Source organism: Salvelinus alpinus, chromosome 37 (assembly GCF_045679555.1).
Source record: "Salvelinus alpinus chromosome 37, SLU_Salpinus.1, whole genome shotgun sequence".
In the NCBI taxonomy this organism is placed as follows: Eukaryota; Metazoa; Chordata; class Actinopteri; order Salmoniformes; family Salmonidae; genus Salvelinus; species Salvelinus alpinus.
This window is the reverse complement of record NC_092122.1, coordinates 10,271,523-10,292,198: the sequence shown is the minus strand read 5'-3', so window position 1 is coordinate 10,292,198 and position 20,676 is coordinate 10,271,523. Positions and strand designations below refer to the sequence as shown.

Here is a 20,676-nt window from a genome sequence, read left to right as displayed (position 1 = left end):
GCTTGTTTATTCCTTTTGACACGTCAAGCATTGTGTGCTTTCTCAGGCAAATCAAATGCATGTACTCTTGTCTATGTTGTGCATTAAAGTCTTTGTCAAAGAATAGTAGGAATGCTTGCTTGGCCAAATGTGAGTAAGCATTAGTCGGATAATATGTGATTGTTAATAAATAGCCAATGACATAATGTAGGCCTACTTTTTAATATCATATGGCGAAACATACATACCCAGAGGAGGCTGGTGGGGGGAGCTATAGTGTGGGGGGGCTCATTGAAATGGCTGGAATGGATACATTGAACGGAGTCAAACATGTGGTTTCCATATGTTTGATACGTTCCATTGATTCCCTTCCAGCCATACAATGAGCCCGTCCTCCTATAGCGCCTCCTACCAGCCTCCTCTGACTTACACACATTTCACGTGGATGAACACATGGCTTATTCGAGACAAGAGCCTACTTTGCTGCAGGGACATTCCATACACATTTTTTTCTCCAAGTTAATGTTGCCATCTAGTGGACATGTGAATGACCTGCAAACCAAAAACATTAGTTTGTGGTCCAAGGCAAGCCAATTATACCCCACTGTACCATTCATTCAGGAGTGCCCATATAGCCTCTCATCCTTCATAGTCATACACTCATTTTACTACTCATTTTCTATGTTTTTATTGTAATACAGTGCCATAGTGCGGTAGGCGGATGGTGGGGAAATTAGGCAAAAGGCTTTTCTATTTGATTAGACTGATGTGAAAATAGTCTACAGTATAGGCTGAATAAATTCTCAATTCTCCAATGAAATTGTTAAATAAATGATTGAGGAGTCGGCTTTCTGATCTCATATGTAATGGGTTTACCAGGCAAATGTCACTCCTTTCCCAAAAGTGCAAGGTCACTCCCAAAGGGAAAACCCTCTGGAATTGCAGTCAATGACGTCACCGTCAGCTGCTCTGTACGCTCTGTAGGCCAGTTCGAGGATGTCACTAACGCAGCATATTCACTGATTTGCAAACTATATAGATGCGTCTACAGCTTTTGAAGGAAAACCACCGTAAGCCCATCCATCTGATTAAAGATTTGATCATTTCCGCAGGTGACACAATGTTTACACACACTTTATTGTGACGTTAAGACAAGGAAATGCTGTAAACCAATAACAAGTCAGAAGAAAACGATACAGAAGTGTTAAGGTTTGATCTTCAACAAGAAGTATTCGAGTTCTTTCAAGGTGTACTTTAATCACGTGTGAGTATTGAAATTGCGATTAATTTGTTAGGCCCTGGTGTAATGTGACGCACTAACAGTTTGGGAACTACGATTTCGTTCTCACCTTGTTTTTACCCAAGCTAGCTGAAGAAGTAGTCAAATATGGTACATTGTTTTATTGTCGAAGGTAGGTAGAATGTAAAATGTGAAAGGAGTAGGAGTAAAGGAGGTTAGCCTTGACAGATGCCAGTCAACCCATGTTCTGAGTCGGTAGTCTAGCCTGTTTTGATCGTTCACGTTATTTTAGAGAATTTTGGGGTTAGCCCCGACTAGGACTGAAACGCAGGTCCAGCGAAAGCCAACACATTATGCCTCGTTCAGAACCAACTGGGAACTCTCGACTGGAAAATCTTCCGACTTCAGCGCTTTCATGACAACTGAGAAGTTGGGAACTCGGGCCTCGGGCCTCGTTCTAGAGCGCCGAATTCCAGAACCTTAAGATCACTGGCGTCATGATTTGACCTCGTCCCCCTCCCCTAGTTCCCAGTTGTTTTGAAAGCAAAATATTTTGCATTTAATTTTTTTATTTCACCTTTTATTTAACCAGGTAGGCCAGTTGAGAACAAGCTCTCATTTTACAACTGCGACCTGGCCAAGATGACGCAAAGCAGTGCGACACAAACAACAACACAGAGTTACACATGGAATAAACAAACGTACAGTCAATAACACAATAGAAGAAGTCTATATACAGTGTGTAAATGGCGTAAGGAGGTAAGGCAACAAATAGGCCATAGTAGCTTAGTAATTACAATTTAGCAAATTAAAACTGGAGTGATAGATATGCAGATGATGATGTGCAAGTAGAAATACTGGTGTGCAAAAAAGTAAATGAAAACAATATGGGGATGAGGTAGGTAGATTGGATGGGCTATTTACAGATGGGCTGTGTACAACTACAGCGATCAGTTAGTGAGGAAGATATAAGTCTCCAACTTCAGCGATTTTTGCAATTTGTTCCAGTCATTGGCAGCAGAGAACTGGAAGGAAAGGCGGCCAAAGGGGGTGTTGGCTTTGGGAATGACCAGTGAGATTTACCTGCTGGAGCGCGTGCTACAGGTGGGTGTTATGGTGACCAGTGAGCTGAGATAAGGCGGGGCTTTACTTAGCAAAGACTTATAGATGACCTGGAGCCAGTGGGTTTGGCGATGAATATGTAGTGAGGGCCAGCCGATTAGAGCATACAGGTCGTAGTGGTGGGTGGTATATGGGGCTTTGGTGACAAAACGGATGGCACTGTGATAGACTGCATCCAGTTTGCCGAGAAGAGTGTTGGAGGCTATTTTGTAAATTACATCGCCGAAGTCGAGGATCGGTAGGATAGTTAGTTTTACGAGGGTATGTTTGGCAGCATGAATGAAGGAGGATTTGTTGCGAAGTAGGAAGCCGACTCTAGATTTAATTTTGGATTGGAGATGTTTAAAATGAGTCTGGAAGGAGAGGTTACAGTCTAGCCAGACACCTAGAATATGTGGACAACTACAAATACCTAAGTCAGAACTGTCCAGAGTAGTGAATCTAGTCGGGGGGTGCGGGCAGCGATCAGTTGAAAAGCATGCATTTAGTTTTACTAGCGTTTAAGAGCAGTTGGAGACCACGGAAGGAGTGTTGTATGGCATTGAACCTCTGTTGGAGGTTTGTTAACACAGTGTCCAAAGAAGGGCCAGATGTATACAGAATGGTGTCATCTGCGTAGAGGTGGCTCAAGGAATCACCCGCAGCAAGAGCAACATCGTTGATGTATACAGAGAAAAGAGTCAGCCCGAGAATTGAACCCTCTGGTACCCACATAGAGACTGCCAGAGGTCCAGACAACAGGCCCTCCGATTTGACACACTGAACTCTGTCTGAGAAGTAGTTGGTGAACCAGGCGATGCAGTCATTTGAGAAACCGAGGCTGTTGAGTCTGCCGATAAGAATACGGTGATTGACAGAGTCGAAAGCCTTGGCCAGGTCGATGAAGACGGCTGCACAGTACTGTCTTTTATCGATGGCGGTTATGATACCGTTTAGTACCTTGAGCGTGGCTGAGGTGCACCCGTGACCAGCTCGGAAACCGGATTGCATAGCGGAGAAGGTACGGTGGGATTCGAAATGGTTAACTTTGCTTTTGAAGACTTTAGAAAGGCAGGGCAGGATGGATATAGGTCTGTAACAGTTTGGTTCTAGAGTGTCACCCCCTTTGAAGAGGGGGATGACCGCGGCAGCTTTCCAATCTTTAGGAATCTCGGATGATACGAAAGAGAGGTTGAACAGACCGGTAATAGGGGTTGCAACAATGGCAGCAGATAATTTTAGAAAGAGAGGGTCCAGATTGTCTAGCCCAGCTGATTTGTACAGGTCCAGGTTTTGCAGCTCTTTCAGAACATCTGTTGCGGAGGTTGCGGAGTGGTTGGCCGGGGTTGGGGTAGCCAGGAGGAAATGGACTTTACAGTGTCCCAGAACTTTTTGGAGTTAGAGCTACAGGATGCAAATTTCTATTTGAAAAAGCTAGCCTTTGCTTACCTAACTGACTGCGTGTATTGGTTCCTGACTTCCCTGAAAAGTTGCATATCGCAGGGACTATTCGATGCTAGTGCATTCTGCCACAGGATGTTTTTGTGCTGGTTGAGGGCAGTCAGGTCTGGAGTGAACCAAGGGCTATATCTGTTCTTCGTTCTACATTTTTTGAAAGGGGCATGCTTATTTAAGATGGTGAGGAAATTACTTTTAAAGAACGACCAGGCATCCTCTACTGACGGGATGAGGTCAATATCCTTCCAGGATACCCGGTCCAGGTCGATTAGAAAGGCCTGCTTGCAGGAGTGTGTTTCGGGAGCGTTTGACAGTGATGAGGGGTGTTCGTTTGACCGCGGACCCATAGCGGACGCAGGCAATGAGGAAGTGATCGCTGAGATCCTGATTGAAAACAGCAGAGGTGTATTTGGAGGGCAAATTGGTCAGGATAATATCTATGAGGGTGCCTGTGTTTACGGATTTAGGGTTGTACCTGGTGGGTTCCTTGATAATTTGTGAGATTGAGGGCATCTAGCTTAGATTGTAGGACTGCTGGGGTGTTAAGCATATCCCAGTTTAGGTCACCTAACAGAATGAACTCTGAAGATAGATGGGGGGCAATCAATTCACATATGGTGTTCAAGGCACAGCTGGGAGCTGAGGGGGGTCTATAACAGGCGGAAACAGTGAGAGTCTTATTTCTGGAGAGATTCATTTTTTAAATTAGAACATGAACACAGGGGTGTCAAACTCATTCCATGGAGGGCCGAGTGACTGCTGGTTTTTGGTTTCTCCTTTCAATTTGTGTGCAATTAAGACCTACAACCAAGTGATGGGAGTTCCTAACTAATCAGTGACCTTAATTCATCAAGTACAAGGGAGAAGTGAAAACCAGCAGACAATCAGCCCTCCAGGGAATGAGTTTGACACGTGCCTTAACATTTAACCAGTGTTTCCCAAACTCGATCCTTGGAACACAAAGGGGTGTTTTTTTTTGGTTTTTGCCCAAAGCTTGATGATTAGTTGATTATTTGAATCCTTTCTGTAGCGCTAGGGAAACACGTGAGTTACGCGAAGAGGTCCGTTACACCAAAAGGTCCGAACCGCTTGAAGAGTTCCCTAGGTGTTGCTTTAACATCGCTGCAATATACAATCAGTTTATTAAATGACATCCAAAGTGGCCAGCCCACTCAGGCAGGCTGCTGGCCTCTCTCTGGTGGGCACTGTGAGGACCCGCCTAACACATGACAGCTGCTGATAAGATTATTCAATAACGGATATTGCCCAGTGTACATGAGTCATCGTGCAATAGTATTCCTTCACACCTCTGACAAGGCGTGTGGTGTTTGCTGTTTTGATGCATGCAGCTCTAGAGAATATATAGCGTGATTGTCCTAGCACGGGCCTTCCCTAGAATCAAGAGTTCCTATTCTCATTCTAGTGTATTCCATGGTCTGAGAATGTATTGTCCACTTGCATGTCTCCACACCGCCTCACCTTGCTGTAGAGTGATGGCGTCCAGCTCCCCCATGGTGAACGGGGACATCTCCCGGGGTCCTAGCTCTCACCCAGGCCACAGCCCCACCACAGGCACCCTGGAGGAAACGCTGCAGCAGATGAACCGCCTCATCCAGGAGAACCGAGACCTGAAGGGTGAGACATGGAGAGGGGACCAGAATGTGGTTCAGCCTTAAGGCTTATTGAAAATCTACTGTATGGGTCGGAGACATTGGGATGTTATGGCATATGAGGTTCTGATTGTCTTGCAATGGCTGATTATGTTATTGACTGCTCTGTCAGTGTGTGTTTTACAGTGATGTACTCTCTGTGTATCTTCCCCTGTAGAGGCGCTGAAGCAGACTAACATGTCGATGAAGGAGCGTTTCGAAGGTTTGTCTGTGTGGAGGGATAAGCAGAGGGAGGAGAAGGAGTTCCTGGAGGGGAGGCTTGATGAGGCGCGCGGCCGTGTGGAGGCCCTCTCCTCGCACAACCAGGAGCTCAGCATGAAGGTGGAGGAGCTGGAGGGAGAAGGGAAGGGACAGGTGAGAGAAAGGGAAGGCTAATGTTCACAAGGTTCGTTTTCTGGCAAGACCAGACATTCAGCTTATTAATAGAGAAATTAATGTTTGGAGGATGGATGATTGTCTGTAGTTTTAGCTAGATTTTGTATAACAAAAGAAGAGACTTGGAAAATAACAATGGAGTGTTGATTTTTATTTATATATATACAGTGGGGAGAACAAGTATTTGATACACTGCCAAATTTTTATCATAGGTACACTTCAACTGTGAGAGACAGAATCTAAAACAAAAATCCAGAAAATCACATTGTATGATTTTTAAGTAATTAATTTGCATTTTATTGCGTGACATAAGTATTTGATCACCTACCAACCAGTAAGAATTCCGGCTCTCACAGACCTGTTAGGTTTTCTTTAAGAAGCCCTCCTGTTCTCCACTCATTACCTGTATTAACTGTATAAAAGACACCTGTCCACACACTCAGTCAAACAGACTCCAACCTCTCCACAATGGCCAAGACCAGAGAGCTGTGTAAGGACATCAGGGTTAAATTGTAGACCTGCACAAGGCTGGGATGGGCTACAGGACAATAGGCAAGCAGCTTGGTGAGAAGGCAACAACTGTTGGCGCAATTATTAGAAAATGGAAGAAGTTCAAGATGACGGTCAATCACCCTCGGTCTGGGGCTCCATGCAAGATCTCACCTCGTGGGGTATCAATGATCATGAGGAAGGTGAGGGATCAGCCCAGAACTACACGGCAGGACCTGGTCAATGACCTGAAGAGAGCTGGGACCACAGTCTCAAAGAAAACCATTAGTAACACACTACGCCGTCATGGATTAAAATCCTGCAGCGCACGCAAGGTCCCCCTGCTCAAGCCAGCGCATGTCCAGGCCCATCTGAAGTTTGCCAATGACCATCTGGATGATCCAGAGGAGGAATGGGAGAAGGTCATGTGGTCTGATGAGACAGAAATAGAGCGTTTTGGTCTAAACTCCACTCGCCGTGTTTGGAGGAAGAAGAAGGATGAGTACAACCCCAAAAAACACCATCCCAACCGTGAAGCATGGAGGTGGAAACATCATTCTTTGGGGATGCTTTTCTGCAAAGGGGACAGGACGACTGCACCGTATTGAGGGGAGGATGGATGGGGCCATGTATTGCGAGATCTTGGCCAACAATCTCCTTCCCTCAGTAAGAGCATTGAAGATGGGTCGTGGCTGGGTCTTCCAGCATGACAACGACCCAAAACACACAGCCAGGGCAACTAAGGAGTGGCTCCGTAAGAAGCATCTCAAGGTCCTGGAGTGGCCTAGCCAGTCTCCAGACCTGAACCCAATAGAAAATCTTTGGAGGGAGCTGAAAGTCCGTATTGCCAAGCGACAGCCCCGAAACCTGAAGGATCTGGAGAAGGTCTGTATGGAGGAGTGGGCCAAAATCCCTGCTGCAGTGTGTGCAAACCTGGTCAAGAACTACAGGAAACGTATGATCTCTGTAATTGCAAACAAAGTTTTCTGTACCAAATATTAAGTTATGCTTTTCTGATGTATCAAATACTTATGTCATGCAATAAAATGCACATTAATTACTTAAATTATAGATTCTGCAAAATCGTCAGTGTATCAAATATTTGTTCTAACCACTGTATGTATATATATATATACAGTGTGTGTATGGGTATAATGCTGGGCAGACTTTTGTCTTATCTGTGCTGTGTCACCTCCAGGCCGAGACAGCCAATCAGAATGCAGAACTGGAGGCGCTGCGTACCCAGCTGGTGCGTCTGCAGGCAGAGAAGAGTGACCTGGTGGCCATGAACTCTGAACTCCAGCTCAAGACAGGTCAGGGGTCAGAGGACGACTCCTTCATAGAGATCAGGATTGCTGTGAGTAACTCACTCACTCCATCCATCCATATTATAAGGGTGTGTGTCCTGACTTTAGCACTACTGTGTGTGTGGTGTGTGTAGAGAGAGGATACTGGAAAGGACCTGTATCATAATGAAAGGGACCCCAGGTATGACATGAGTGTATCCAGGCAGGAGTCTGAGGAGCTGACTGTCAGCCAGCTGCTCCAGTCCCTGAGGAAGGAGACCCAGAGGGTGGAATGGCTACAAATCGAGCTCCAGGCTACCAAATCCAGGTAGGCCGCATTTCTGCCTGGCCTTATGTTTGGGTGGAACCGAAGACTTATGTTCCTATGTCTTTCAGAATCACAGAGCTGGAGGAGAAAGAAACTAACACGGAGAGCTCCACACAGACCTCACTACTGCCAGAGGTGGTTTCCCCAGCACTAGCCACCACAGCATGTGGTACTGAACCAGAGGCGGAGCCCCAACAGAACTCTGGGAAGGAGAAGGTAGATGCACAGATAGGCTGGGTAAGAGCTTGTCTCTCACCCTGTAAGAACAGGGAAGTTAATGAGATTGAAATGTATTAATGTACAATATGTAATGGGGAATTAAAGAAGTTACAGATAAAGTAAATCAATGTGGTTTAATACAGTTGCAACAGGGAGACACCTCCAGCAGAGAAGCAGGCTCTTATATTCTAATCTCACAGCACCAATGTTCTGTAAACACCCGCCGAGAGGCTTGTAGGAAGTCACAACATCAGCTGCTACAGAATCAGTGTCCCAGAATACAATAACAATCAGCCTCCTCATACCTCCAGTCTGGTGTCAATCACTCTCAGATATGAACAATCCATAACATTCAGTATCAAGTCTAGTGACCATCAACCAGAAAGTTTCCCAAATAAAACACTGGAAATCATGTGTATTACAGAAAGAGAACATAAATATGCTTAGTATTGTTAATTACTCTTAACTGGATATTAACTTTATTCATCTTACATTTCCCCATTACAATGTCCTAACCCTTAGCTTCTCCATCAGAACTGTCAGTTTGTTGGACTGTTGTCTGTTATGTGTCAGGCTGCGTCAGAGGTGGAGGATCTGAAGGCTCAGATGATGACCCTGTTTAATGAGCTACAGCAGGCTCAGAGCAAACTGGGCGAGGCAGAGGGCATGAAGAAGAACCTGCAGGACAGGTGAGAGAGACGGAGAGGAGAGGGCTACATAGACAATGAAAATGTGCAAACTATGCTAACCTTTGCTCTTTCCCTTTCCCCCAATACCACCCTTTCGCTTTGCCTCTATCCCTCTATCTTTCTCTATCGCCCATCCCCTTCTCTCTCTCTGTAGATGTAGGGATGTGGAGCGCGACGTGGTGACTCTGACAGCCCAGCTGGTAGAGAAGCAGGAGGTACAGAGTGAGAATGACAGACTGAAGCTGCAGGTGGACAGCATGAAGGCCCAGAGCCAGCTAGAGCAGAGGAAGGCTGGAGAGGAGAGGTGGGACGGCAGTCAAGCATGCACGCACACTCTCTGACATATGCCTACTCCCTCTGACACTGTTGGGCATTGGGCCCCTTGGGTGGGGTCTTGGGACATCAATTCCCTGCTCCTCTTTTGAAATCATCCCACTCCCCCCGATCAGTTTCCACTGGTCAGTGCCATGAGTTTCTATATCTAAATACTCCTTAGTCATCATGAGTCAATTGCCCCTCCTCCCCTCCTCAGGACTAACCTGACCCAGCTGAAGGATGCCTACACCAAGCTATTCGAGGACTACAATGAGTTGAAGCAAGAGAGCAAGAACAGAGAGGTGACCACACTACTTATCCTCTGTTAAACAGAAATCAGTCTAGTTTGGCACATTGCACTGTTTTGTTCTTTGTCAAAATGGTATGGCGTGGTGAATGTGATGAATATGACCGTTGCCCTCTGTGTGGCCTCCAGCCACTTGTCACTAAGGAGGTGGGAGACCTGCAGACCAGACTGGACGCAGCAGAGAAGGCCCTGGCTGCTAAGCAACAGCAGATAGATGTTATGAAGCAGGAGATATATCAGAAGGAGAAGGAGCTGGAGACCATCTCTGTGTTCCAGGCTCAGGTAGGTTTTCTGTGTGTGTTCTCCATCTAGTTGTGTGTGTTCTCACACTTGGAAAAAGGTTCAAACATTCTAATTGAATTGCACTGAACTCTGTGTGAACATTTTGGAGTTATACAGCAACTTAAAAGTGACTGTCAGTGAAGGAAGTTTCTTTGTTAAACCAGTAGTTAAATGAAGGCTAAGTACCCTCCCAAAAAAGTTTAACAGCTTATATTTTCATAAAGTGAAATAGGTGCAGATTTTTATTTTTAAATAACATTTTTGTTTACTTCTACTCCGACTCAGTGGCTTGATATGAATATGCAATGGGGAAAAATAATTAAATGAAACACAAGAAAGAAGGCAATAGGCAATCTTTATTCAAGAATGGAATAATCAGCTGTAATATCAGCAGTTTGATGTCCGTGTGCAGTACCGGTATCTCCAGCGACGATCTCTGAAAATCCACAATACATTTTGAGGTAAATATTCTTGTTGTTGAAACCCCCCCCACCAAAATCACACACACATTGTACTCACTCATGAGGATTGGAATGGTAGCTTCCGGCCCCAACTAGGTAGTTCAGGCTTGGGACTTGCCAAGACATGATCTCATCAAAGTCGTTGACGTAGGGGGTCCACTGACACTTCTGGTTACAGTAGCTGTTGACTCGACAGCAGTAGAACTTCCACCTGTGATGGAAATCATACATGTATAACACACTGATCACAGTCAGGATTATGTCAAACCTGGATTCAAATATTTGTTTTCTTTCAAATACTTAAGCTGCATTTGATGGACCCAATGGAATAGTCCCAAAAGTGCAAATGCTGCTCATATGGCACTCCAAGCAGGCTAAATCAACCTCTCAAAGTATTTGAAAAAAATAAACAACTACTATTTGAACATAGGATCTGGTAAACGGTGAGGTCTTCTCACCTTCTGTCCTCATGGCGGTTGGAATGGTAGCTGTTCATCCCGGTGAGGACATTGTTTTTGGGGCATTCAAAGGTGAACTCCTGGTCGAAGTCATTTACGTAAGGAGACCAGCTGCACTCGGGCTCTGAGACAAACGTGGCTTTGCACGCAAAGCCCCACAAACGGTCTTCATAGGCGTTGTCATGCTGACTGAAATGAGAGATGTGCATTGTCATGGCTCTATTAATGGTTGAATTGATTTGAAAACAAACATATATTGAAGGTTTAATTTGTTGATATGCCCAGTATCAACAGTGCAGTACAGTGCACCTAGTAGTACTCGAGACCAGATATTGAGTGTCTCGGTCTCGGTGTCGGATACATTTGTACTCGGTCTAGGACAGTGAGGACTCATTCTATTCTTCCCAAAACCAGCGGAGTAAAAAACTCTATCAGCTTCCATTCAGTCACCACATAAAACCACTTCACCAGGCCTTTCTTGAAAAATTTTAATACAGTCTCTTAAGTCTTTATATCTATTATAGACATATTTGCGCAGTGTTGAACCTATAGGCCTTCAGTGTGTGACAGGTTAGTACAGTGGTGAACCTATAGGTCTTCAGTGTGTGACAGGTTAGTACAGTGGTGAACCTATAGACCTTCAGTGTGTGACAGGTTCGTGATTCTAAAAGGACAGCAATTGTAATACTAGTGCACTCATTTAGGAGGGTGGACTTTTTATAAAACCCAAAGGGCCAGTGGTGTAGTGCAGGTATAAGCTGTATGGGGCATTGCGTATACTCACTTCTTAATCCCTACTGATGTGTGTGTGCTTGGTTGGGACAAGCATGCATTGGCAGGCAAGCTGCAGAAGGACGTGGAGGCTACAATTCCTCATCGTTTAACAGTGCAATTTTGACGGCCAACTAGCTGAAAAAGTTTGAGAGTTTATCTAATATTCCTTCGTTAGATTTTAGCTCTTCTTGCGCTGGCTAGCATTAGTTGTTGATGTGCATAACTGAGGGGGAGAGAGCCTACCTTTTCATGGTGGTTTGATCAAGAGGACTGTAAAGTTCCCAAATGTAACAGGACTCCTGTGGTATTTACATATTTGCAGAAATCCATTCAGGTGTATTTTGTGGCATTTGGTGAATGCGTTCTAATGATCTAAAGTCACACTGTTGCTACTTCCTGTAAAAACACAGTCCAGTTCAGTGTGAATGATGGAAGGTCTGTGTGACAAATGGCTTGTTTGTATAAAGGCCTACTGTAGCTCTGATTGGCTATGGTGCACCGGTCTGTGTTGACTCCGGTCCTGGACAAGACAGATGTTTTTATTTGGTTTTATTTACTGCAGTGTCTATTTTCCAAACGTATGGCCTCTTTCCCACTTAATATTGCTATATCATTTTCACAGATGCCTTAGTACACGTCATTCTCAAACATTTAAGAATTTATCAAAACGTGAAATTTACTATCTAAGTGGTTGCTTGTAAAAGTTTGTGTGTGTGTAATATTCTTCCTGGGGGTGTATATGAACAGATTTCATGTTGCTAAAATGCTGTCAGTTCCACTTTAAATGCAACAATGTTTCACACAAGTTATTTTCTAAGAGATGGCTAACTACAGCAAACGTGCTGCAATAAAAAACAGTTTCACTCACCAGATGATCATTTTGAAACGTAACTTGTTGAACGTTTTCTTGAAAAGGGAGAAGCTAACAAATTAGCAACAACCTCCTCTTTGATAACACCTGCTGTAACTGCTGCAAACGAGCCGACAACAAAAGCTAGACCATGGTGAAAACTACTGCTCGCTATTGCACAGTGACCTGTTGGCCTTCAAGAAGGCAGAAATTTTTGTAAAAACTGTCCCACACACTAATTTAAAATGTGATTGGTTGATTCTGTCACTCCAAAATGTTGCCATAAAACAGTTGAATGGCATATGCCTTTTATCTAGCTTCTGATGGCATAGGAATGGATGACTTGGCTAGCTAGATTTATCTCCCCAGAGACCAGCAAAGAAAAATCCAGATTGGGTCTTTTTTCTCTTTTAGTGTTAAACCTTTCCTTTCCAACAAAAATGTAAGAGATTAAATTAGAAAAATTGAAAATAATAATTATCATGTTATATAATCATTATTTTCTAAAGGCTTAGAAGGCCATTGTTCCCCAATGTGTTTGAGTTAGGAATATTTGTAGAGCGGCTCTAATTTCTCTCAGCATGCATTTTTAAAACTTTTCTATATGTCTAAAGAATCTGTTGTTCTGAAATATGAACACAGATATACTGGACATTTTGAACTCTTGTGGTGGTGATTTGACACAATTACAACCATGTTCTTAAATTGGACTCGCATTTTTCTGGTCTTGACTCGGTCTCGCCCACTCTCCGGTCTTGGTCTTGACTCGGACTTGATTTGCTCAAGTCTTGGTCTTGAATCGGTCTCGCTTTAGGTGGTCTCGAACACAACACTGGCACTTACTGGTCTATGCAGCATAATGAGATCATTTTGTTCATAATTGGTGATGAAAAGTAGAACAGCACTAACGATGAGGTATTCCACTTTGGTAGAATATTGATAGTAGGCAAATGTAGTGCCTTTTCTCACCTTTTTATGTAAGAGATGGATTGTCTTGAAGGGCAGTTAAAATGTAAGGGCTGGTCAAATTGGTTTTCCCATCCCGTTCCCATTTTCCCTGCAACACATAAGCAAGGGCACAATAACTGAATACATATACTGTAATACAGCATCATTGCCTAAAGGAAGTGTTTAAAAAAAAAATTGTAAAAACAATTATGTAAATTGAGTGCAAAAAGCGTAATCATATGGTAATGGTAGTCTGCACCTCCTAGACATTTTGGTTACTCACTATTCATGTATTTGGGCTGTAAGCCAATTATAAATGTTTTCCTGATAACCAACCTCTTACACAAATAAATGAACACTTCATTCAGCCTACAACTTAAAACAACAGCCTACCTTGCCCGTTGACCAAGACACCAGCAAGAAGCAGAATATAGAATTTGGGTCCGTTCATGGCTTCTCTGAGACGTGTGGTCTTAACACAATTGCACAAGCAAGGGTAAATGATCAATTTATAGAGGCACACCCAAGCAGTGTTTTTGGGCCATGTACTTGGGTAATTTTTGTGTTTGTATTGCTGGCATTATTCCAAGTTTTGTTTCTGAGAAATGATATTGCACAACTGACTTTTTTCATGAATTATCCCTCTTAACTTTATGGTTTAAAAAATGTATTTTATTGGTTGGCTGTTCCATACTTCTACAACAAAAATCAACTTAAACCAGAAAATGTAATACAACTTTTTCAATCAACCAACAAAACACATTCCACATTCACAGATGTGACAGACTTTAAAATTAAAAAAAGAATAATAATATATACACACAAAGAATAATTATTAAAAAATAAATATATATAAAACTTGCAGCAGCACTATCAAGATTCTTAGCTGAGACAACGAGCAAATAATTAGTTTTTAGAGCACCTTACACAACATGTATCTGCTCATTTCCCTAATCCCCCCCCTTCACTCTGTCCAATTTGAAATATAGTTGAGTAGTGGAGACCAGAGTCTATCAAACCTGGGCTGTCTCTTGTGGAGGTCATCAGTGAGCTTTTCAAGAGGGAGAAAGTCAACAATCTGTTCAATCCACATTTTAAATGTAGGAGAGGTATTAGAGGCCCACAATAGAAGAATACATTTCTTAGCAAAGTACGTAATAGTCAAACACATTTTCTCTGTCAGGATCAAGAAAAGTCCTGCTGGGCATTAAGAAGATAGATACACGGGGTCATATCAAACTGTACATCTAGTATTTTCTGTGCAGCAGTATGTATAGATTGCCAAAATCTGGCACTCTCTCTACAGCTACAAAATATATGCATATAGGTTCCACTTTCAGAGGTACATCTTTTACAGTTAGGAGAAATGTCTGTTTTCATTCTATGGAGTCTCAAGGGAGTGTAATAAAATTTGTTTAAAAATGTGTAATTAGATTCTTTCATTTTTACATTAGTAGAGGAGCAGTATACCCTGTCGCAAACCTCCGCCCATACCTCATCACTGATAGTCAGACCAAGGTCCTTTTCCCAGATTATTTTCAAAGGCGTAAAGGAGGAGCCCCCTTTCTCAGAAATGAGTCTATAGATAAGATATTAAGCCTTTACTGGATTGTGCTGTGACAAGAAGGGTTTCAACTTCATTCAACTGAGTTCTAAACCTCCTCTTGGAAGTAAATGAGGAAATTACTAATTTGAAGATATTTAAAAAAAAAAAAAAAAAAAAAAAAAAATGGGATCTTGGCACATTGAATTCACTGCAGCGCTCTTGAAATGATTTCAAGGTGTAATGGTTTTCTGATTTAAATAGGTCTGAAAAGGTCCTGATTCCTAGAGTATGCCAAAGATTAAAGTTGGCATCCCTCAGGGCTTTTGGCAAGTCTGGGTTGCCTACTATAGGCGAGTGACAACATTTGGGAGGGAATGCCCAGGTATTTCTTAGTCCCTCCACGCTAGTAGGGTGCTGTAAATCAAAGGTTTTGGCTATGTTCCCCACTTCACTAAAGTTATTAATGAATATAATTGAGCTTAGTGGCAATGAACCACAGGATTGGGCTTCTATCTGAATCCACGTTGAGTCTTGTCTGTTTGTGATCCATGTTAGCATGTTGCAGATTTGGGCAGACCAGTAGTACAATTGAAGGGAGGGAAGGGCAAGACCACCCTTAGATTCAGGTTTCGATAGAGTGGAGAACTTGATCCTAGGATTTTTATTGCCCCATATAAATTTGGTGATGCTTAGGTTAGTTGTTTTGAAAAAGGAAACTGGGAGATAGCATGGGAGCATCTGAAATAAATAGTTCAGTCTAGGGAGGATGTTCATACGGATGACATTAATTCTTCCTACTAAGCTAATTGGGAGGGAGATCCAGGTTTGGAGATCGTTCTTGATTCAATCCAGGAGTGGAAGACAATTTTCCTTGAAAAGGCTATTCAGATCTGGTGTTATGAAGATCCCAAGGTATTGAAACCCCTGTGTCTTCCATTGGAATGGACATAGTGTCTTCATAGAGCTGGTGAGTGTAATATTGAGAGGGCAGACAGTGGATTTGTTAAAATTGATCTTATAACCTGAACTTGCCATACTGAGCAATTGTGTCTAAAATGGGAGGGATTTCTCAGGGTTGGATATGTAGAGCGAGCCGCCTGCAGAAACACCCATAATACTTGGATTGCTCCTTATCAACTCTGCCAGAGGCTCCGCCCCCAACAAGTAGAGCAGGGGGGACAGCGAGCACCCTTGTCTTGTGTCCCCTCCCAAAGGGAATCTCTCAGAGTTCAGTCCGTTAGTAGTCACCATGGCATTTGGATGAGAGTATATTGATTTAATCCATTTAATAAAGTTTGGGCCCATATTGAACTTTTCTAAGACTGAGAACAGAAAGCTCCATTCCATCCTGTCGAACGCCTTAGTAATAACAGTAATCGCATTTAGTCATTGGTCCATTTCTCATTGACCAGGATTGTCTTTCAAAAAACGTTTTGCCTCTTCGGGCGTTTTGAAGTGTCGCAGGGCTCCTTGGTGAAGAATCCTGAGCTCGTTTGGGTATTTGAATCCCCTTAAGATGCCTCGGTCAATGGAGTATTTCTTCACCTCGTCAAACTCTCGGCGTATTCCAGCTGACAGGTCCTGGTGTAAAGTGAGTTTGGTGTTTCCCACTGTAATGGTGTTGGTTTTCGCCGCCTGTAGGACTCGTTCCTTGTCGGTGAGTCTCAGGAAATGTATGGTGATTGGGCGCGGTGGTTGTCTGGCTGCTGGTGGGGGCCTCAGTGCTCGGTGAGCTCTCTCCAGTTCTATGGGTCTGTTGGTGGACAGGTGGAGCCACTCTGGAAGTTTGTCTGGCAGGTAGCGGATCAGTGGCATGTTTCCCTCTTCTTTTTCGCCCAGATTTTTAATAGAACACAATTATTCCTTCGCCCTGTTTTCCAGGTCCTCTGTTTTCTCTTCCAGATGCTCTATTTTCCTTTTAGCATATGCTATTGTTTCCATGGCGTCTGTCAATAAGTTTTCCATGGATAGGATTCGCCCCTCTGCCTCGTCCAGGCGCCCCGCGTTTATGGTTCTTGTTGTTGATGTCAGGCAAAGCATTTTCCAGGGTTGTCACCTTGCCCCCTATTGCACGGAGCTGAGAGTTAATGGCATCTAATTTAATGTTGAGCTCTGTACGTTGGGAGCTCAGCTCAGAAAGGATGTCTTCGACAGAGCGCGAGGTTGGCATTTGTTGGGCCTGGGAGGGGGGGGGTCCTCTTGCTCCTGGCTAATGGTGCTAGCTTTTGCTCCGCTAATGCTCGAGTCCAGGTAAATATGTCACCTGTAATGTCACCGCCATGACTTTTTGACTAAAGCTAAAGGAGTTTAAACGTAAAGTGGAGGTAAGATTAGGAATTGGAAACTACTTGTGCGGAGCACTTAGTTCATGCGGCCATCTCGTTCAGGGGTCACGTGATCCCCCTTCTACAACATTTTAAAGAACATTGAATATGAACATTTTTAACCAATACACTACATTCTGTTGATGGCATTCACATTAATCTGTACAACAATACAACCACGCCTTGTAATCATTGACACGTATAGACAAATGTTTTGTGTGTCCCCATCTGTGAATATATGTGTCATTTTAAATAATGTGTGTGTGTGCTTTTTTTTTTGTCCAGGCGGAGGTGTACTCCTCTGACTTCTACGCAGAGCGAGCAGCTCGGGAGAAGATTCACGAGGAGAAGGAACGTCTGTTTGCTCAGCTGGAGTTTGTCAAGAAACAGAACACTCAGTTACAGGACGAGGTGGACTCACTGGGCAGGTGCGCATCAGATTACATATTGATAATATGATCACAGACTGGTCATATTAGGTTACGTTCACTGCCATTTTGGATCCACCGCCTGACTACAACTGGTTTCTGTAGGCAATATCTGAGCGATATGCAGAGAAGACACATGCCACGTGGAGGCAACATGCAGGGAGCCAGAGGTACAGGACAGTACATTGCTTTAAGTCATTCACCTTGCTGAGAGAGCAGGGCTCAAGCCAGGGCACATCATATTGTTTTCTGCCAATTAAATGTTATCTCGTATTAATTCGATCACAAACACTCTGCTCCTCCTCATCCCATCTCAAATTATTTACAACAATGATAATTACATAATTTATGCTGTGTGTGTGTGTGTGTGTACAGTTGAGAATGACACAAATATTAATTTCCACAAAGTTTGCTGCTTCAGTGTCTTTAGATATTTTTGTCAGATGTTACTTTGGAATACTGAAGTATAATTACAAGCATTTCATAAGTGTCAAAGGCTTTTATTGACAATTACATGAAGTTGATGCAAAGAGTCAATATTTGCAGTGTTGACCCTTCTTTTTCAAGACCTCTGCAATCCACCCTGGCATGCTGTCAATTAACTTCTGGGCCACATCCTGACTGATGGCAGCCCATTCTTGCATAATCAATGCTTGGAGTTTGTCAGAATTTGTGGGTTTTTGTTTGTCCACCCGCCTCTTGAGGATTGACCACAAGTTCTCAATGGGATTAAAGTCTGGGGAGTTTCCTGGCCATGGACCCAAAATATCGATGTTTTGTTCCCCAAGCCACTTAGTTATCACTTTTGCCTTATGGCAAGGTGCTCCATCATGCTGGACAAGGCATTGTTCGTCACCAAACTGTTCCTGGATGGTTGGGATAAGTTGCTCTCGGAGGATGTGTTGGTACCATTCTTTATTCATGGCTGTGTTCTTAGGAAAAATTGTGAGTGAGCCCACTCCCTTGGTTGAGAAGCAACCCCACACATGAATGGTCTCAGGATGCTTTACTGTTGGCATGACACAGGACTGATGCTAGCGCTCACCTTGTCTTCTCCGGATAAGCTTTTTTCCAGATGCACCAAACAATCGGAAAGGGGATTACCCCAGTCCTCAGCAGTCCAATTCTGCAGAATATCAGTCTGTCCCTGATGTTTTTCCTGGAGAGAAGTGTCTTCTTTGCTGCCATTCTTGATACCAGGCCTTCCTCCAAAAGTCTTTGCCTCACTGTGAGTGCAGATGCACTCACACCTGCCTGCTGCCATTCCTGAGCAAGCTCTGTACTGGTGGTGCCGCAAACCCGCAGCTGAATCAACTTTAGGAGACGGTCCTGGCGCTTGCTGGACTTTCTTGGGCGCCCTGAAGCCTTCACAACAATTGAACCGCTCTCCTTGAAGTTCTTGATGATCTGATAAATGGTTGATTTAGGTGGAATCTTACTGGCAGCAATATCCTTGCCTCTGAAGCCCTTTTTGTGCAAAGCAATGATGACGGCACGTGTTTCCTTGCAGGTATCCATGGTTGACAGAGGAAGAACAATGATTCCAAGCACCACCCTCCTTTTGAAGCTTCCAGTCTGTTATTCGAACTCAATCTGCATGACAGAATGATCTCCAGCCTTGTCCTCGTCAACACTCACACCTGTGTTAACGAGAGAATCACTGACATGTCAGCTGGTCCTTTTGTGGCAGGGCTGAAATGCAGTGGAAATGTTTTGGGGGGATTCAGTTCATTTGCATGGCAAAGAGGGACTTTGCAATTAATTGCAATTCATCTGATCACTCTTCATAACATTCTGAAGTATATGCAAATTGCCATCATACAAACTGAGGCAGCAGACTTTGTGAAAATTAATATTTGTCATTCTCAAAACTTTTGGCCACGACTGTATATAAGGGTAATATCGTTACCATACCACTGTGTGTCTGATAGGTGGTGATGCCAGGGACTGGCAGCAGCAGGGGAATATACCGGAGCACGTCTGCCCCAAGTGTAACGAGATCCTACCAGACCTGGACAGCCTGCAGATTCACATCATGGACTGCATCATCTGAGTCTTCATCATTGTCATCATCCCATTTATGGCAGAGTAAAATGCAGCCTTTATGCTCTAAAAAGTGCATTTATTTTGCAGTTCACGGCTTTGTTGCTCTGGTCTATGTTTTAGAACATAGAACTATAATATAAAATGTATTCTTACAGTGCACTAGACACATTATTTTTTTTGTTAGAGGGGCGAAAAACATCCTGTAAAATGTATCACGTTTAATATACTGTTAGGTGATAAATGGAGAACTGGAATTTGTATTTTAAGTTTGGTTACTTGTTTATTTTCTCATGACAGCTGTCTGTCACTCATGACAGCTGTCTGAAACAATTTGGTTTATTAAATGCTTATTATGGATTTTCGGGTGGTTCAATTTAATCAAGCTGTAATTCTGTTTCGATGAAGGTTATGAATAGATTATGATTACAGCATAGACATTTCCTTTTGAATAATTCAACAGAGGGAAGGATGCCCAAGACAGTTTGTTTTTTGTAAATGTATATTGCACATACATTTTATCCATCGTCGTCATGGTTTGTACATGTATAATTAAACCTATGTAGCCTGCAGGAAGTATGACTATGCAAGGGAGTGTGTACTGTATTAGCTAACTACTAACTTCTGTATCCAGATGTATTTACAAATCCTGTGATTCTGTAAAATAATAATGAAAATATGTAATAAAGGTGTTATTGGTACAGTAGGCTGTGTCTGTCTGTCTTTGTTGTTGCACACACATCTAGAATATAAAACTCGGATTGCACCTGAAAAAATGCAACATGAGAGTACCCACCATGGATATAGAACAGAATCTGCTTTATATCTATGGTATAAAGCAGCTCGAGTTGCAACAAACTGGACAGTTTTATCTCTTAATTCAAAGACTCAATCATGGACACTTACTGACAGTTGTGTCTGCTTTGCGTGATGTATTGTCTCTACCTTCTTACCCTTTGTGCTGTTGTCGGTGTCCAATAATGTTTATACCATGTTGTGTTGCTACCATGTTGTGTTGCTGCCATGCGATGTCTTAAGTCTCTCTTCATGTTGTGTTGTCTCTTGTCGTGATGTGTGTTTTGTCATTTAAAAAAATATATAATGCC

General features: G+C 43.2%; 2 protein-coding genes across 6 annotated transcripts; one reads left to right on the top strand and one right to left on the bottom strand.

Annotated features, from left to right (window-relative positions):
• Positions 1 to 1,085: 1,085 nt before the first annotated feature.
• LOC139565936 (optineurin-like) lies at positions 1,086 to 20,276 on the top strand. Of its 5 annotated transcripts, XM_071386642.1 has the most exons (14): positions 1,113 to 1,243; positions 2,228 to 2,323; positions 5,268 to 5,413; positions 5,606 to 5,802; positions 7,511 to 7,669; positions 7,754 to 7,926; positions 7,995 to 8,163; positions 8,719 to 8,834; positions 8,989 to 9,138; positions 9,367 to 9,451; positions 9,586 to 9,738; positions 17,385 to 17,527; positions 17,633 to 17,697; positions 19,459 to 20,276. In XM_071386642.1, exons 3-14 carry the CDS (start codon positions 5,272 to 5,274, stop codon positions 19,578 to 19,580), a joined length of 1,674 nt encoding a protein of 557 aa, XP_071242743.1. In that variant the 5' UTR covers positions 1,113 to 1,243; positions 2,228 to 2,323; positions 5,268 to 5,271; the 3' UTR covers positions 19,581 to 20,276. The 5 variants fall into 5 exon arrangements, with proteins under 5 accessions (XP_071242744.1, XP_071242742.1, XP_071242746.1 ...); XM_071386643.1 differs by lacking the exon at positions 2,228 to 2,323 and having other exon boundaries at positions 1,086 to 1,243; positions 7,995 to 8,142; XM_071386641.1 differs by lacking the exon at positions 2,228 to 2,323 and having other exon boundaries at positions 1,086 to 1,243.
• Positions 10,077 to 13,776, bottom strand: LOC139565942 (hemagglutinin/amebocyte aggregation factor-like). Its single transcript, XM_071386650.1, has 5 exons — positions 13,623 to 13,776; positions 13,251 to 13,338; positions 10,658 to 10,846; positions 10,258 to 10,410; positions 10,077 to 10,174 (listed from the first exon to the last, which is right to left on the bottom strand). The coding sequence occupies exons 1-5, from the start codon at positions 13,678 to 13,680 to the stop codon at positions 10,126 to 10,128; spliced, it is 537 nt and encodes a 178-aa protein (XP_071242751.1). The 5' UTR covers positions 13,681 to 13,776; the 3' UTR covers positions 10,077 to 10,125.
• Positions 20,277 to 20,676: the final 400 nt, after the last annotated feature.

Excerpts from the sequence above, each read along its gene's own strand:
- LOC139565936 (XM_071386641.1), top strand. The coding sequence starts at position 5,272 with ATGGCGTCCAGCTCCCCCATGGTGAACGGGGACATCTCCCGGGGTCCT. Across the intron at positions 5,803-7,510 it reads AGGGAGAAGGGAAGGGACAG|GCCGAGACAGCCAATCAGAA; the intron begins GTGAGAGAAAGG and ends TGTCACCTCCAG. Across the intron at positions 17,528-17,632 it reads GAGGTGGACTCACTGGGCAG|GCAATATCTGAGCGATATGC; the intron begins GTGCGCATCAGA and ends TGGTTTCTGTAG.
- LOC139565942 (XM_071386650.1), bottom strand. The coding sequence starts at position 13,680 with ATGAACGGACCCAAATTCTATATTCTGCTTCTTGCTGGTGTCTTGGTC. Across the intron at positions 13,339-13,622 it reads TGTCTTGGTCAACGGGCAAG|GGAAAATGGGAACGGGATGG; the intron begins GTAGGCTGTTGT and ends TATGTGTTGCAG. Across the intron at positions 10,175-10,257 it reads TACCATTCCAATCCTCATGA|AGATCGTCGCTGGAGATACC; the intron begins GTGAGTACAATG and ends GTGGATTTTCAG.